We start from the raw sequence: 17482 nt of genomic DNA, 5'->3' as shown, positions 1-17482 counted from the left end.
ACCCCCCCTTTGTTCTTTGTATAGCATTGTATTCCTAGTCATTGCACACTGGTTTCTGAAAATCTGGTGCAAATAAAAGCAATCCACATGCAGTGTTCAGTGCTCATGTAGTTTATTGGTACATTTATTGAAAGTTATCCTAAAAAGAAAATACTTCACTGCAAGCACCATTGTCTCCTGCAGTGGTACTCTTTTACTTATTAACTCCATGTAAGATAAAAGTAATATTAAGAATTTGTTGCTCATGTGGGATGCCAATACTTTTAAACTCAGTTGATATAAGTTTTGGACAACATATACATGATATTTGGATAGCTGGTTCAGTTAATATTTGTGTGTATTTCCATGCATGTCTCCTGATATTTCTGATAAGTGTACTGTTATTAAATAGTTACTACTTAATGCAGTAGATTTCCAAGCAACATTATGACACATGTAAAGCATGCAAGTTAAAACTCATTTTTTGCAGCAATGTTGTTTTAGCACCCATTAGCATGTGTATGTAAGTGATCAAATATCTCTTACATCTCCAGTAAGTGCTCTGTCAGCAGACAAGAAGATGACTAAACCTTTTGTTCAGGCCACAGAGCCTCTGCAAGGCTGCTGACAGACAAAATGGGAAACAAGTATAACCAGCTATTGAGGAAATGAAATCATTTCAACTTAAGCATAATGCTTGTTAATATAAAAATCATACACAGTAATAAATGTGTAAGGAGAATTTTCACTGATTTTCACCAAAAAAAATCCTCCATTGTTTTTTGTTAAATTCAAAAGTATACCCTTAACTTTGCCTCAAGCGAGTGAATTTCAAGCTTTGAAACGTTGGCACATATGAAGAACCCAGCAGATTAAACTCTATCAGGAATGGAATTGCACATTGCCCTGTCACTTCACTTTTTACTAGAGAGCCAGTGCCCTTTCCTCACTCTTAAGACCTAAATTCCTGCTTCAAGAATGAGCTTGAGCAAAATGTGTGGTTTTGTCATGCTAAACAGTCCCAGCAGGACCAGGACAAACACAGTTGTACTTTGAATGAGTTGGCCTCCTAAAAATGATGTAGGTATCTTCAGAAGTGTCTCAAATGCTGAACACAATTGATGTTATCTGTAGTACACAACTCAGAAACAACAAGTAAATAATGTTCTACTTAAACATGGATTTGGGCAGCTGAGTACAGCCTTCCTAGTATAACATTTTTCAGATATTCCTCTGTGTGTGTTCATGCATACAACATTTATTTTTGATTCCAGCAGATATCAGTTTGGGATTTTACTTTATTATTACAATGTAAAAAAAAAAACTCCTGAAAGCTCGGTCAATTTTTTCCCCTTCAAGTTTGAGGCACTAAAAGTACTTTTTTTTTGTGTGTAATTCATGGATTACTGTAAGATATTATCCCGCATACATCATTTTTTGGCTCACTGAAAGTATATCTTGGGTCAGCCAGAGAATAAAATTATGTATCAAAAGTACTGGAAAAGCCCTCTGTTTGATAGCCAGTGTAACTGTTCTGTGCAGCGTGGAGCTGTGCTGGTGCTGGCATACAGTTATTAAGGGATGTCCACTGCTGCTTTGCTTTGAAGTATTTCCTATGACTTTGCAAAGCTGCCCACTTGCGTAGCTGGCCTGTCACACTGGGGTGACATTGTTAGGTTCAATCATGTCACTACCACTGAGCTGCTCACTGCCAGCTGAGCAGCTCTATTCCCTCTGGCATTTTGGTCCAGTCCACTCAGCGTAATGGATATGAGACAAAACGGGTGTTTCAACAGTGAGATCATTGCTTCTATTTTATTCATCACTGAATTAATTAAGCCTATCATTATCTTGGGTTTTTTATTTATGTTTTTATTTTCAGAAAAGAGAGCAAAAGCATTCTCAAGGTTTTTCTGCAACTTTTTCAGATTTAGGCAAAATAAATGTAAAGTTAGTGATCTCTGAAATCAATAATCTCTTCTTTGTAATGACATTTAGTTTCAGTTCTTGAAATGTTCAGCCCTTATGCACCTGTATGTTCTGCTGGAAATCGTTCAGGCCGTTGTTTCTTTTCAGACCACTGATAATCTTGTAACTGTTAGTGAAAGTGACTCATAGAATGAGGAGTCGATCAAAGCAGTTTTCTTTTACTACTCACCAGAGAGTTTTTCAGCAGTTAGTTAGTGCTATTTGTATTTTTAAAATATTTATGATATTTTTTAGCAGTTCGTTAGTGCTATTAAATGAGAAATTATGGCAATGAGCACCCACCTCTTACCAGCTGTGCTTTGCTTTTTTTCCTGTAGATTTATTGGTTTAAAGATGGGAAACAAATTTCTAAACGGAGTGATCACTACCGAATTCAAAGAGAACCTGATGGAACTTGCTCACTGCATACTGCAGCCTCCACCCTGGATGATGATGGGAATTACACTATTATGGCTGCTAACCCACAGGTAAATGCAGGTTTGGCTCCAGAGCAAACATCCTTCTGGACATAAATCTTCAGAAAACGATCTCATCTCACATATGCATGATTTAATTAAATGATGAAGTCACCATAGAGTATGCAAGTTAGATTTCTGTTTTCATCTTGCATCAGTAGGGTGGGACCTTTCTATCTCCAAGAGATTAGCAACTCAACAGTAGTTTTTTTCCTATGGTTTGAGGTTTCAGGGGGAGGGGTATCATTTTTTAATTAGTCTTACACTAGTTGTTTCAGCTGATAACATCTCAGTATTCTAACTGAGCACAGCTAGCACATATATATAAAGGGAGAAAAAGATCCAGTTTACCAGCAGAAGTAACCCAGTCCAGAGATTTAACTTTCTTTTGTTCACCCTACTCACTGACTGAGGCCAATTTTTTTTAAATGAGTGGGAGTATATCACACCTCAACATGCTTACATCAGGCAGATTGCAAGTCGGTAAGGCAAAAAAAATCTAGCACTATTCTGTAGCAGTCCTGTATTCATCTTAGCACACTGTTCTGGAACACAGAGTGTTACTGGTTTAGCAATGCCATTTTTTCTTTGCAGATTTAATATAAGAATTGAGGTACACAGCAGAAGCCCACTAGTCCATTAGACACAGCCAAACTTATAGATAGCTCATCCTATGGAAGTAGCTGTTTCAATCCACTTTTCCTACACCACAGCAAATTGAGGGGAAAGAGCTGCATGTGAGAAACCAAAGCAGTAACATAACTTTTGGGATGTAATGAATTATTTTCTTCTGTAGTGCCAAATATCTTGCCAAGACTAGGCCTGCAAGCAGAATCACACTGTAGAATAGCAAACTGTATCACTGAGACAGAGTTTAATCTAAGCAGGAGTGTTGTGCTCTGTTATGCATGTTGCTAGGTTACTCAGCGTGACGCTGCCATTTTTGTCTCACTCTTCAACTTGTCAGTGCTGCTCATACTGCAGAGGGCTTGGGAATACAAGGGGTTGTACACACAGGCAACACACAGAGAGCAGTTTTTGGGTAGATTCTATGAACTGCAGTACTTAAATGTAGGTGGTTTAATTATTATTTCTACATATGTAGAAAAGTAAAGAAAGTAAAAGAAATATTAATGAAATAGCGTAAGGCCGTGGAATTGTTCAAGCTGGGAGCTTTTACACATAGATGACATTGTTACCAATACTTGGTACCATTTAAGTTGTGATATTTCACAACAGGTTTAAAAATATATGCATGCTCAAGGTAAGAAATGCCCTGTTCATCTTCCTCTAAGTGGTGTCTCAGTGCATGCGCAGAGTTTCACTGTCTAGTGTTACTGTGTGCTCCAAAGTCTTGGAGAACTTGGTGAACAAACTGCCTTTGTGTTTGGGCAGTGTACTCTGTCCCTGAATATTTACAGCCTACTTTGGAGCATTTGTTGTTCTGGATAATGTTCATTCAATGACACAACAGTGACCCAGGTTACCAGTTCTGGTCATTGATGGCACTACTTTGTTAGTGGATTTTTGGATGTACTAAAATGAGCTGGGTTTGTGTGGTTCCCAGCTTGGAGCTTGAAAAAGCAGCTTTGTTAAATGATAAAATTCTGTGCTTGTGCTTTTTCCCCTCTTTGGAGAAGAACCAGAAGCATCCTCCTTTTTACAGTGTAATTCCCAAGCAAACATACTTATCTCTTCCATTATTTGCTTGCTTTTACTATGCATTTAACAGTACAATGGAGGCAAAGAAGGGCTGTGAGTTAATGCACTAGCCTTTCACACTCAAAGATCTGGATTCCAATTCTTTTAAGTCATCCTGAGTGGAAATAATTTTGGCAAAGTCTTCTCAATTCTAATGGAAAGTTGTCCACGTCTCAAAGCTATCACAAACTTAGGCAAATTTGGCAACCTTTTCTTAAGAGAGCGAAGTACATAAATATAAGGGAGCTCACATCAGAACTCTGATGGACCAGCAGATATTTGCTAGGCTGCTGCTGTGTTTGGTCACTGCTATTGGAATCACCAAACTCTAAAGCAAAAGATGTGTTCTCAACTGATAGAAATCAGTTTTATTAAAGCAAAGGAATCAGTTTTATTAAAGGATTCAGTTCATAAAAGCTCTGCCAGTCCATGCCATCTCCTGACCTGGGCTAACATAATAAGATTTATGTGTAAAAAGCCTTGTTGACAGACCCTGGAGATTGTCCATAGTAGTTAACACAGCAGGCCCCATTGCCCACGGTATAAAGTGCAGTGAGCTGGAATTAAAGTTCTGACACACCACTGGGGTTTGTTGTAAAATTTGCCATAGAAGTTAATCCAGAGCAAATGGACCCTGGGCCTAGACAAACACAAAACCTTGCCTGGTTTAGGGCTTTAGTTAGAGATCATATCCCTTAACTGAGCTCTTTCTCGATGGGCTCACATCGAGTTCTTATTTTCACCTTTCTTTTTATCCCATTCCCTAGGCTTCTTTGCATTACACACCCACAGTCCTCAGCCTGGAGTTCTCTTTGTTTCTAGGACATCATCTCATAAATTACTTCCCACTCATTGTTTCCATCCTCTCCATCCTGTAACTTTTCCGAAATCTTTGGCTTCCTGCTTAATCTTCCCTATCCAAATTCCTTATTGCCCTTTGTGTTTCCATTTGTGACACCATCATGTACTGGGATATGCAGAAATGATCCCAAACTATGTGTATTCATCACCTGCCAGAAAAATATTAATGTGCAGTGGTACCCAAAATAGAAATTCATTTGTTTCAGATGTCTTCAATGGTCTTGTAACATAAGGGGGAAAATAAAGCTTTTACATAAGGAATTGCTGTGGGTCTTGGACAATTTTAATGGCTTATTTTACTGCAGGGATTTTCCTTGCGGACTAAATGGGTCATGGGAATAGAAGTGAGACACAGTCTTCATTTCTAAGGGAACACAAAAGTTGTTGCTATTTGAAGGCTGCTAGTGAGCCTGGTGAAATTGTTTTTTGATGGGCTTTGGACAGTTCTTAAAGAACTGCTATTTGCAACCCCACAAGTACTGTGATAAAAATATTTGTCACTTCTATGCTGGCAGACTTGAGTGTGGAGCTCACAGCTTAGAGCTGAAATACACTGCAAAGCTCATGTGAATGTTGCTTTACTGCAACCAGCCCAGGAAGCGGAGCTGTTATTTATTATGACCACCAGATGCTTTCACCCCTTACAGGGCAGTCTCATCCCAAATCTGTTAGGACTACTGCTTGTGGTGGAAAACCTGCCTTCTAAAACACAAAGTAAAAGAAAAAAGGGGCCAAATACACCAGAACCATGTTTTATTTATCATTCATTAAAAATACCCTGAATAATCACCAGTGTCCATCAGCACAGCTGTGCCTTTCAGTGCAATTCCTCAAACCAGATTCACTCTGCAGAGAGGACCTGTTACGTACCTGTCAAATTCTTTTGGCTTTCACAATAATAGGGGATTTTTTGAGTTTTGGGCCCACCAGATCAAGTAGATCAATCCACTTTGGAGGCAGCAACTCTGTTGGTAACTGCCAACACTCACCATGGGCCATCTTCTGCCCACTTGCCACACACAGAGGAAACCTCCTGCCCACATCAATAACAGTCAATAAGAACTTGGAACTTGATTGCTAGTGGTATTAACAGTCTTTAAAAAAAAACAAACATAAATGCATTATAGTCACAGTCATTCCAGTCTGTTCAGTGTTAGATTGGAAGCTGATAAAATGAGTAGGAAAAAAAAAGAAGATATCAGGTTGAACATTTATTATTACACATTTTAAGCCTTTTAATGTTCCTTTTCTCTGTCATCCTAACAGGGCAGAGTAAGTTGCACGGGCAGGCTGATGGTCCAAGCTGTAAATCAAAGAGGCCGCAGTCCTTGGTCACCTTCAGGTCAGCCTCACATAAGAAGGTATTTGATGCTTCTTTTTTTTCTTTTAATAATATGGATTTTGCAAAATAACTGTGGTAAGGTAAAGAATGTGAGGTAAGCAGATAAGTTAAAAGCATGGCATTCAGAAAGAAATGTGACCTCTGCTGTCTGAAATTGCTACAGAACTTGCACACTCAGAAGTATAAACAACCTCTGAAATTACATTCATTTTAAATATCTTTACATTTCCTTGTCTCCTCCTCCTCCTTTCTCTGTGGTGTTCACTAGTTACTCTGTATCTCAAATTACACTATCAACTGTTGGGAAGGCTCTTGCCATTTGGGCTTTTAAAAATATTTCATGTGATTAGGATTCTACCAGGAACCCCCATCTTCTGCAGCTTCTAGGAAGTGTTCATTTAATAACTACATGCCAAAGAGGTTTATCAGATTTACATTAGAAGTATTTTAGTATTTTATTATTTAATATTTCAGTTCAGTTTCTTATAGGGAATTACGAGTCAGAAATAAAGTATTAAACTTATCTTTGGTGAGTTTACAGTTTCTCCCATATGAAGCTATGGGTTATGTTTTTGGACCATAGAAGGGAATTTTTCCCTTCAAATAATTTTTTTCTTTGCCCAAAGCATTTATGAGGCTGTTTAACACAGCTTAGACAGCTTTAGATTATACAAAAAAGTTGCTTTTGGTTATCAGGCAGTTTCAAGTTATCAGGCAGTTTTGTTTCAAGGCAGTGTGAGGGCTCTGGTTTCTGGATTCTGCTGTAACAAGGCATGTGTTTTGCTTAATGCTTCCAACAGCCACAGAATCTCAATATTGCCCAACGTATACCGAGTACATGTAATTACACAGTCAGTGTACAACCAGGAAAGGACTTCTGTAACAGTTAGTACTGTACTAGTATGTAATGTAGAACTGCTGCATGTGAAAGAGGCTCTCTTCCCCCTCTGGTAGCTATAAAGTGTTAGGAAGTGAGGCTAGTTGGTTAAAAGATCTTGTCAGTCTTATTCCTGCATGGAACAAACTGCAACCCTGAAAGCATTTCCCAGCATTTCTCTGAGATGGCCACCAACTCCCTCTGCAGTGTCACCTTGTGTTAAGCCCAAAGCGCAGAGTGCCTCTGGAGGGGAATATGCTGCCAGGCTGCTCTGTGAGAACAGCACAGAAAAGGCTGGGACTACCTGCTGCAGCATCTCCAGTCACTAATGCACTTAGCACCTTCAGGTAATGGGTAAAAATGGAAAGTCCACATTAACCCCTGAAGGAAAAGTCTGCCATGAAGAATCAGGTTTCAGCTGAGTAAGTCAGTGCACACGGGATGACAAAGGGGAAAGACCTTTAAAAGCAAAGATGATGGGAAGATAGGTAGGGGTGAAAGCATCAGGCAGCTGCCACTCCTGCAGCTTCCTGAAGGATAAAATGTATCTCTCTTTTTGTGAGGGACAGAACCTCAGGTAATAATGGAGGAGCCTCTTTTCAATCTCTCCAAATGCATTCAACATCCAAGGCCACTTCTTGCTGGTATTTTATTTTCTAATGGAGACAGGCACTCAAGCAGCTGCTATTGCTTTGGGTTGGGTGTGCAGTGAATAATGAATTAGAAATAGGGGATTTCTGTTGAGCAGTTTAATGAAAATTAGGGCAATTATTGGGGATTCTTATTTCCTGTAAAATAACCATGTTAAGGGCTTATCCCATTATCTTTGCTCTGGAAGAGCAGTTTCTGTAAGCACTCAGCACAGAATCTCTGTTTAGTGACTTCTCACTATGCCCACTGGAGGGTTCACCCAAGACTGATGAAATGGGAGCACATAAAACCTTCCTAAGACAGAGTCCTGCCATTGGCTTTTCTAATGTAATATCCCAAATTACTGTTCTCCCATATACTGTGGTATTTGTCATGTCTATTGCCATTGACTTTTGATAAGTAATATTCCTATGGCACTATGATATTATTTCTATAAGATTTTCTGCTTGAGAATAACAAAACTATTTGTTTGCTTCTTTTATTACAAGTGTAATTATTAGCTTAATGAATTTTATGACTTGTTACACTGTTGACAGGCTTTTTCCTGAAGTATATTTAATCTCTTACAGAATGTGTTCTGGCAGAACTCTGGGGTTTTATTTTACTCTTAATGTATTTTTCTGAAATTTGCTTAGCTGACAAACATCACTCTCTTAGTATCACTTGATGTGGGTGGCCACTTTTGAATTTTTTGATGTGTACAAAGCTTGGATTCAATCCCTTAGATGACAAGGTACTCAACAAACATTGTGTCACCTAAGCATGGCAGCCAGAGTCCAAAATAAGTCATAAAATACATGAGATTTAAAGAAGATTTTAAAACTAAACTTTCCTATCACCCTGCTCTCAATTAGGGGATTAATTTGAACTTAATCTCCTTTATTCCAAATTAGTGATAATCCTCAATGCCAGTCATAAAGTCTTCTTCATCTTCTTACTCACTGAAATTCCCAGTGCATTGTACTGTACCAACCCACAGAGTCTCCACTGGACACATTGAGTACATGATGTCAGTTCTGCTGAAACTGATCTCTGCAATGTGATGGCCACATTGTAACTCCAAAGAGCCCACAATGAATCCAAGTTATTCCAGTCTTTTGCAATTTGTCATTCCTAGACATCTGAAGCTACTTGGCTGTACTCATTTCATTATTTGTTTAAAACCACAAAATATTTTAGAATTGAAATTACCCTAGTTTCACCTCTCAAGGCAAAGGCTTAAAAAAGAGTCTGTCATTTTAGGGTAAACTTACAAAGAGATAGAAATGCAACATCTGTGTTCACAAATTCTTAACTTCTTTGTTTTCCATTTTATTTAACATAATTTCCTCCCACACACACCTCCCAGTTTTGACCAGTGCTGCCTTTTCCTGCAGCTGCAGCAGTGAGATGATGGCGGCTTTCACACTTCTGTGGTGCCAGTTCACCTGTTCGGCTCAGCTTCACAAAACCTTACGAAGCACCAGTTACTTGTACTTTGTTGGCATCTTATCAACAGGATGCTTATCAATAATGTGGAGGCAGATTTTGCTCAAGTTGTTTGCACTGTGCAGCACTCACTTGACTAGATACCTTAATTTCTAACTGGTCTTGCAGAACTCATTACCAAACAACATCACTACACTTGTTCCTTATTGCTCTCTATCTTCCATCCAATCTACCTGCATGAGGCATCTACGTCTCCAAAGCTGATCAGGAGCTCACCAGTTAAGGCTCAGAGCTGCTTATGAGCTGCAATGTTGGACCTACTGAAGTAGCTTTAGACATTTCAAGCGGCAAAGACTATGAGGTGCTCCAGACATGGATTTAGGCACCTAAAGAGTTACATGAGCTCTTGGTGTGTGCAGGGATGTCAGTCTGTGTTTCCCATTTCAGTATCCAGTCCTACATTATTAAGCAGTATTGAGTGATATCTATACAAACCCCCCAGCCCCTCCATTTGCCCTTAGTTACAGCTGACAACTGTGATGATCATTAAAAAGTCAACATTGAGCTATTAATAAGAGAATACCATAGCCAAGGTGATGCTTGGCCAATTCAAACACAGCAATATCAGAGACAAGGGCAACAACAGAGCAGGGCAAAATAAATCAAATTCAAGCAACTCTAACTGCAGCCTCAGTGGAGCAGAGCATGCAGCTGGAGTGTTTATCTCCCATGCAGTAGTACAGCGTGTTTTCCAAATGTGACCATTGAGGGTTTTAGGCTCTTTTATGTTGTGAATTATTTTAACTTGGAGAAATGACCTTGGGCAGTAGAAAATGCATATGGGCACCTGTACTGCAGTATGGACACTGCAAACAGTGGCCAAAACAAAACACTGGCAGAAGTTAACAGGATGTGGGATTCAAATAAGAGAATTTCACTGAAATGTGTCATTGATAAAAGAGGTCTTTGGAGGATATTTGAGTGGCTCCTCTTCTTTACACAGGATGTTACTGTAGGCAGCAGCTGGCTCCAGAACAGAACCCACTGGAGCTGATCAGGCAAGGACAAAAATGGACATAAAATTTTGCTTCAAGATTATTTGATTACTAAATCACACAAATGGAATCATCTAATTTAAATAGAAACAAAAATCCAGTTGAATGAGGAATCACTTAGAAAAAGATTTGATGCATTAAATTAAAAGCAAAGAATAGCCAATGCTGAAAATGGATTAAATGATATCATGGAAGCTTTAGGTGATTGATACGGTATCAATCCGTGTATGGGACAGGACATTTATCAAACTGTTTATATTAAAAAAAATCAAACAAAAGAAACTAGCAGCCAAAGTTATTCTCCCTATTTCTCACAATTCAGACTCTCATTGTTTCAATTCCACAGTTTGGTGGTGTTGAAAATATTCAAGAGTATCTCATACAAAAAACCTGTTAAATGAGGAATAAATATATCCACAGCAATTCAATACACAGAATTTTCTGTACAGTCTTCACTAGTGCAGAACAAGAGAAGTCTGATGTGAAAGGTCTCTTGTCAATTGAGATGAGTTAGCTTTTAGCTGTTATTTGCTGAAAGGGCATCATGACTAATGAACAGTCCATGTACTTTCTGGTGTAATCAGCAGCAGTGAGGGGATTAAATACACAGGACACTAGAAATGGGGAACTAAAGCTACATGCTAAGGCCTGCCAACTTATTTTACTCGTAGTTCAGTGATTTAAAGACTAAACAAAAATACTATCATTCATAAAATTAATTAATATTGCAAGCTATTATTCTGTAGCAATATTTTTTATAGGTCATAGTTTGTCACAAGATGTGAATTAAATGAAAGTAATTAAATAACTGTAGTGTCATAATTAACTCAGTCTGGGCCAAATGCTACCAGTGCGTGTGTGTAAATATGGGGTGATTATGGTATAGGTTAAAGAAGTGGTTTAAAATTCAAACCAGCCTTATAAGTGATTATGACTCTTCTGATTAGCAGAGAAAAAAAATAATTTACCTTTATTTCATGTTATTTTAAGACCACGATCTCGATCAAGGGACAGTGGTGATGAAAATGAACCAATTCAGGAACGATTCTTCCGGCCTCATTTTCTGCAGGCTCCTGGAGACCTGACTGTTCAAGAAGGAAAACTATGCAGGATGGACTGCAAGGCAAGTGTCATGCAGAGGGTAGCAGCAGCCTTTTGATAACATCAGCTGACTCAAAAACCACATTGGTTTCTTTTCAAAGCAGTTTTGCCTATTGGCAGTTTCGGCTCCTGTTAGCAGGGTAATTAATCTCATTGCTCATGAGTGAGTAAGTGGACAATAAAAGTTTCCCTCCCGTCCAATGAAAGTGCTTCAGGCAAATCTTAGAGCTCACAGTAAACTGATTTACAGAATTCAGCTACACTGGGGTGTGGAGGGAAGCAGCACATACTATAAAGACAATGTGTTTCTATATTTTAAGTCCTTTTACTGCTTGAGTTTTGAACCCCTGTTAAAAATTTCAAACAGTATAAACCTGATTTATGACTCTGCTGAGCAGAAGTAATTCAGGCTTAGGTGACTCCTGTTTACTTTATGCTGACCTATTTGGGAGAAGCTGTTTGCTCTGGAGCAGTCTCCACAGCAAGTGGCACAGCTTTCAAGAGTGCAAGACTTGTCCACACAGACCCAGCATTAACTAGTGCAGGTGATGCTGTCACCAGGGCACACCTCAGTGGAATGCAACTTCAGAGGTCAGTAGTCAGCTAACATCTTTTTGTCTGCAAGTATTCCAACAAGAAGTTAATCTAGAAAGGAGTATCTTCTCATTCCATCTGAAGAGCAAACAATAAAAAAGACAAAAGGTGTCACCCTGCCTTTTGTTTTGCAATGTATTATTATTTAACTTCTAGCCTATCTACACACTGATCTTTTTTCAGTCACGCCCATAAGACATCATGGAATTTAGGGAGTTGGCCAGAAAGTTAAGTAAATGACTACAACTAACTCAATGTGTAAATCAGGACAGAATTAGATCTTGAAATCTTTTGGTACACTTGCAGTAGCAAACTAAACCAAACTTCCTTGAAGAAACAAGTCAAGACTCCTCCAGTGTTTCATGTGGCTAAAACAATTTCCCACTGTTGTCTTTACACTCAAGGTTAGTGGATTACCAACTCCAGAGTTAAGCTGGCAGCTCAATGGCAGACCAATTCGCCCCGACAGCTCTCACAAAATGCTGGTGCGCGAGAACGGGGTGCACTCCTTGATCATAGAGCCAGTCACAGCCAGAGATGCTGGAATCTACACCTGCATTGCCAGCAATCGAGCTGGTGAGAATTCATTCAGCCTGGAGCTCACTGTTGCAGGTAACATCTTTGTGCTAAGCTTTCAGACTGAGCAATGCCAGGATAGCGTGAAAAAAGGAGGCATGAATGATATCAAATGACACATTGAGGGGTCGAGGGTAAGAAAAGGAAACCTGGCAGTAACAAAAGTATAGGATATTTATAGGTGAGCTATTCATGTTACATTGTGGCATAAGTTGTCTGGCATGTAATGTCTTTGCACACAGTTAAGAAAAGGGGGCTGCTGGCCTTGAGGCCACAAACCAGACTATTTCCCTGGATGTTTCTTTGTAATGACAATCTGTGCAGACCCACGTCTACCCCTGGGCAGCCAATGGCAATGCCTCGTGCATTTCACAGCGCATCAGACTAATGCCACTGCAGACTTCTGGTACAGCAGTTCCTCCTTCAGTTAAAAGTCTGTGCTTTTGTGGAATATGGGGGAGCACTTTTTACCAAGCATAGTGCAGCCAGTTTATCTAGTTGTTGTGCTTTACATTTCAATTATTTTAAGACAGAATCAGCTTTTTAGCACTCACTTTTCCTCCTATTAAAATGATGATGGGACTGTTTTCTTCAGAGGAACCAGGACTGAACTTCTTGATTAATGAAGACAACACTTATGTTTCCTGCCACTTAGGTCTTTCATAATTGTTTTTGGCATACTGCTGAAAGAAAGGCTATGTTTTCATAGACAAATGTCAACATAACCCCAATCTTTATTTTCACAGCTAAGGAAGTACAAAAAGCACCTGTATTTATAGAGAAGCTTCAAAACACAGGTGTGACTGAGGGATTCCCAGTGCGACTGGAGTGTCGAATCTCAGGGGAGCCATCTCCTCAGATATTTTGGAAGAAAGAGAACGAGTCACTCACATACAACACTGACCGAGTGAGGTTAGACTGGCTTAGAATAACCTCCCCATGTGTAACTTCAATGATGATTTATCCTGTAAAACAAATAAAAACCTAAAAGGTCACATGAACACTTTGTGTAAAGGGCATCTCATAAATATTAACTAGTGTTTGTAATAATTTATGACATTTACACAAACTTGCAGGCAGCCTGGTGCCTGAACCAGAAGTAAAATGTTACTTGTTTTCCATCATTAGATATACACAACCACCTTTGCACTCTAAGGAAGAGGAGAACTAGTTTTACTCTTCCTGGATCAAAACTACAGAAATTTGCTAGTGAAAATCAAGGTTCCAAAGGAACAATCTGTGCTTTTCAGCAGAAACTCTGATTCATAATTCTGCTGTACAGTTAAGCAACTAAGATTCAGTATTTTATATTTTAAGATCTTCCTCGAGTTTCTTTATCCTTTCCACAAAAAGTCTGGGTAAGATCTGGTGTTCCTGCTACTCCAGATGTCTTAATCCATAATCGTGAAAGAAAAGTTACTTCATGTGTTTTTTCTTCTTAGTTTTCAATCCAGGATATTAAACTGCCAAATTGTCAACCATACTCAAGGCTTTATTTTCCACTTGCTAAGTTCAGACGAAGTTCCATTTTAATTAAAATTTTAATTAGACTATAATCAATCTGTAACTAAGATTGGGTCAGTTTATAATGCCATTTTAAAACAGCTTACACTGGGTTGTGATTTAAATAGTAATTTTCTACTTTTCTTTTGATTAGCATGCACCAGGATAACTACGGCTACATTTGCCTGCTTATTCAGGGAGCTACAAAGGAGGATGCTGGCTGGTACACTGTTTCAGCTAAGAATGAGGCTGGGATTGTGTCTTGCACTGCCAGGTTGGATGTTTATAGTAAGTGGCTTCAATTTTCACGATCATATTAATCCCCCCAAAAGCAACAGTTCTACAAGTTTTGGGTTGTTCACAGAATGGTTTACATTGGTCTCTCTTTCTTTTGTTTATAGTTTCTCCTCAATAGTAAACATCCACTTCAAGACAACAAATGCTCTGTCAAAGTATATTTCACCATCTTTCAGACACCTAAAGCAAAACAAGCTTGCATGCTTTCTGGTTTTGCTTTGTACATTAAATATAGCTAATTAACAACAGATAACAGCATGATCATATGATTTTTGTGGATCATTGTTACTATTGTTTTGCTGGCACTTCCCTAACCTTTTGTATTCTTTTGTACATCAGTCTGTAATACACCTGTGACAGCTACCCAAAGTGTAGTAGATGTTTTTATGGCTTTCTGCTTAATTACTCAGCTTGTTCCAAAGCAGCCCCATTTTTTTTAAAGAAATATCTCTTACCAGTCTTCTCATAGCAAGAATTAACTGGGAGGGGGACCTCATATTCTACTGATAAAGGATGGTTTCTGGGGTGGTGCTGGAAGTGGGAATTGTGAATAAGAGATTTGGCTCAGAATTCTTCAGTATAGAGGGGGTGGCAATGGCAACAAGATAATTTCATTTTACATGCCACAACTCACCCTAGAACAGGCCTGTTACATAATAGGAGTGCACAGAAACAACCTCCTTGCTGTCACCCTTCTCAGTGGCACAAGGAAATAGAAAACAATGCCAAAAAGTAACACAGACTGTTGTATTTACTTACCAGATTGGAAGGTGAAACTAGATGCTGAGAAAAAAACCCCAAAAAACAACAATGTGAAGAAATTAAACAAATTTACCTTTGATATAATGGTTTTCTGCTTCTCAGAAATTACTATCTCCTTCACAGAAGGTTGACTGAGCATCTGGCACACTTAGGTGCACCACTCAGGAAGGCTAACACTTGTTCTTTCCTTTTCAATCTCTAGCTCAGTGGCAACAACCCCCTCAGCAGACCAAGCCAAAGAAGGTGCGGCCCTCAGCCAGCCGGTACGCTGCTCTCTGTGACCAAGGACTAGACATCAAAGCAGCTTTCCAGCCAGAAGCAAACCCGGTGCACCTGACAATGCAGCCTGGCCTGGTAGAGAGTGATGATCTGTAGATTCAACTGCCCCTTCCATCATTTTCTTTCAAAGCAGAAACACTGAAAGCCATTGCCTTGACCAATGATACTCCTATGTCACTTTATGCAAGGGCAGACACCGTCATGTACAAAAGATAAACAACAAACACAGTAATCATATATTCCTTATTCATTATACAAAATTAGAAGAATAGATAGATTATTAATAGAAATGTACACATTGCACAACAAATCACATTCACCAGTTCCTTAACCTATGTTGCTTCATAACCCTTTTCATAGAGGCCAAAATGCATCAGAGAGAAAGATTTTTCACTACATACCTTCGTAAGCAGTAAGTAGATGCTACACAGTCTTAATGGTGCAAGATGTTTTCTTCAAGGGTTATCAACAGTTTTAAAATGGCTACACACATTCTGACAGCTACGATGAACAAGTGCAATATTATAAGAATGAAACAGGAAGGGACAAGGAAAAGAAATGTAAGCAAATGCTGTATCTCTGCAAACTGCTTTCTATTCAACCATGAAAAAAGAATCTTTCTTTCAATGCTGTTAGTATGGACATCAGGACCCTAACTTTCAATTCATTTGTGTTTTTCCTTTTTGCCATCTCAGAGGAGGCTTATTTACAAACATACAGCAATGACAGTCTAAGCAGAAGTAATTTTACTTCAGCAGGCCAACAAAGAAGAGTTGACACATAGTAACAATCTACTCCAGATTACACATTGGTAACTAGATGGGAAAAAAATGCTGATAGTATTTTTAACTGCAGTGAGTTACTGCAAGGGGTGGGAGGGACTGGGCAAGAGGTTGAAACTGTCTGGATTTCTGGACAGCAGTGTGTAACCTTGTAATACTCCCATTCAAAATTCTGAAATTCTAAGGTGAGCTGAAAACTAGGGAGTGTATGTATGGAATGTTTGACTGTTTAAAACTTGTGTAATATGTATGAGGATTTTAGAAATGTATAGCAAGTGAAAAATGGATTGAAACAGAAACTACACTACAGATTTAAGTGACAAGTATACACCACAGGTGATAGTTTGCAAATCTGAGGAAGTAGAAAATGAAGATAGGCAAAAAATTCCAATTTGCTTTTTGTTTTTTCTTCTTAATATAACATGTCTCTGGTAGATTTTATTTTTTCCTTCTCCTGACTGCAGGCAAACATCAACTCTGTTGAGGGGTAGAGTCTGTGAACCATAGGTGAAAAGCCTGAAGGCTACTTACAGAATGCAAGGCAAATCCATCTGGAAGTGGAGCCCCACTTAAGTCACACCTGACTGGGTAGTTTTAAATTAGAACCAAATGAATTTCAGTTGAATGGGAGGGCGGGAGAATGGATGGAAAAATTACTAGGCCTGACAAGGAAAATGAGTGTTTGATGGTACGAGCTACGATCCTTTTCTAGGAAAGGAAAACACTGTATTCCTTATATGAAGCACATATATGGTATCTTTCATTATTTATAATAAAAGTGTTGAAATCTTTTATCTCAGTTCATTTATTCAGAAGTCCTGTACTTAGGGGTTTGTTTGTTGGTTTTTTTTTTAATTTTGTAATTGTGTACACCATATATTGCATTACTGCTATACGTGTATTGCTTTGTAAGTACACAAAGTTTGTTTTGTTTTTTAGTGACTAATAAAATTTAGCACACAAGGTAGTACTTTTCTGGTACAGGATATGACTAGTAATGGGGATTGGTTAATCCAGATTAACGTCAGTCTGTCAGGTGGGAATAATCTGATTTTATTCTAGAAGTATGTCATATCTTTTGCCAAATTTTCCTCAACTGTGACATGCTAATTTACTTTTTTGTTTAGCTTCACTAGCATTATTTTGCCACTTTTTATTTGTATTTATAAAAATGTATTATCATTACTTTGGACTGTTGTGCTGATATAATGTGGGTTTAGCATCAATAAATATTACACAAATAGAAAGTT

General features: G+C 38.6%; 1 protein-coding gene across 3 annotated transcripts in view; it reads left to right on the top strand.

Moving 5' to 3' along the window:
- The window catches only part of PALLD (palladin, cytoskeletal associated protein), a 144517-nt gene extending 127035 nt beyond the window's left edge, over positions 1-17482 (top strand). For all 3 annotated transcript variants that reach the window (XM_030947444.1, XM_030947443.1, XM_030947445.1), the window contains 7 exons: positions 2286-2435; positions 6252-6346; positions 11329-11461; positions 12438-12645; positions 13356-13521; positions 14267-14400; positions 15374-17482. In XM_030947444.1, the coding sequence (XP_030803304.1) occupies positions 2286-2435; positions 6252-6346; positions 11329-11461; positions 12438-12645; positions 13356-13521; positions 14267-14400; positions 15374-15546 (1059 nt within the window). In that variant the 3' untranslated portion in view covers positions 15547-17482. The remainder of the gene's footprint in view (positions 1-2285; positions 2436-6251; positions 6347-11328; positions 11462-12437; positions 12646-13355; positions 13522-14266; positions 14401-15373) is intronic.

The sequence above is a fragment of the Camarhynchus parvulus genome, chromosome 4, assembly GCF_901933205.1.
Source record: "Camarhynchus parvulus chromosome 4, STF_HiC, whole genome shotgun sequence".
Classification (NCBI taxonomy): Eukaryota; Metazoa; Chordata; class Aves; order Passeriformes; family Thraupidae; genus Camarhynchus; species Camarhynchus parvulus.
Note: the sequence above shows the minus strand (reverse complement) of the source record. Positions and strands in the feature narration are given on the sequence as shown.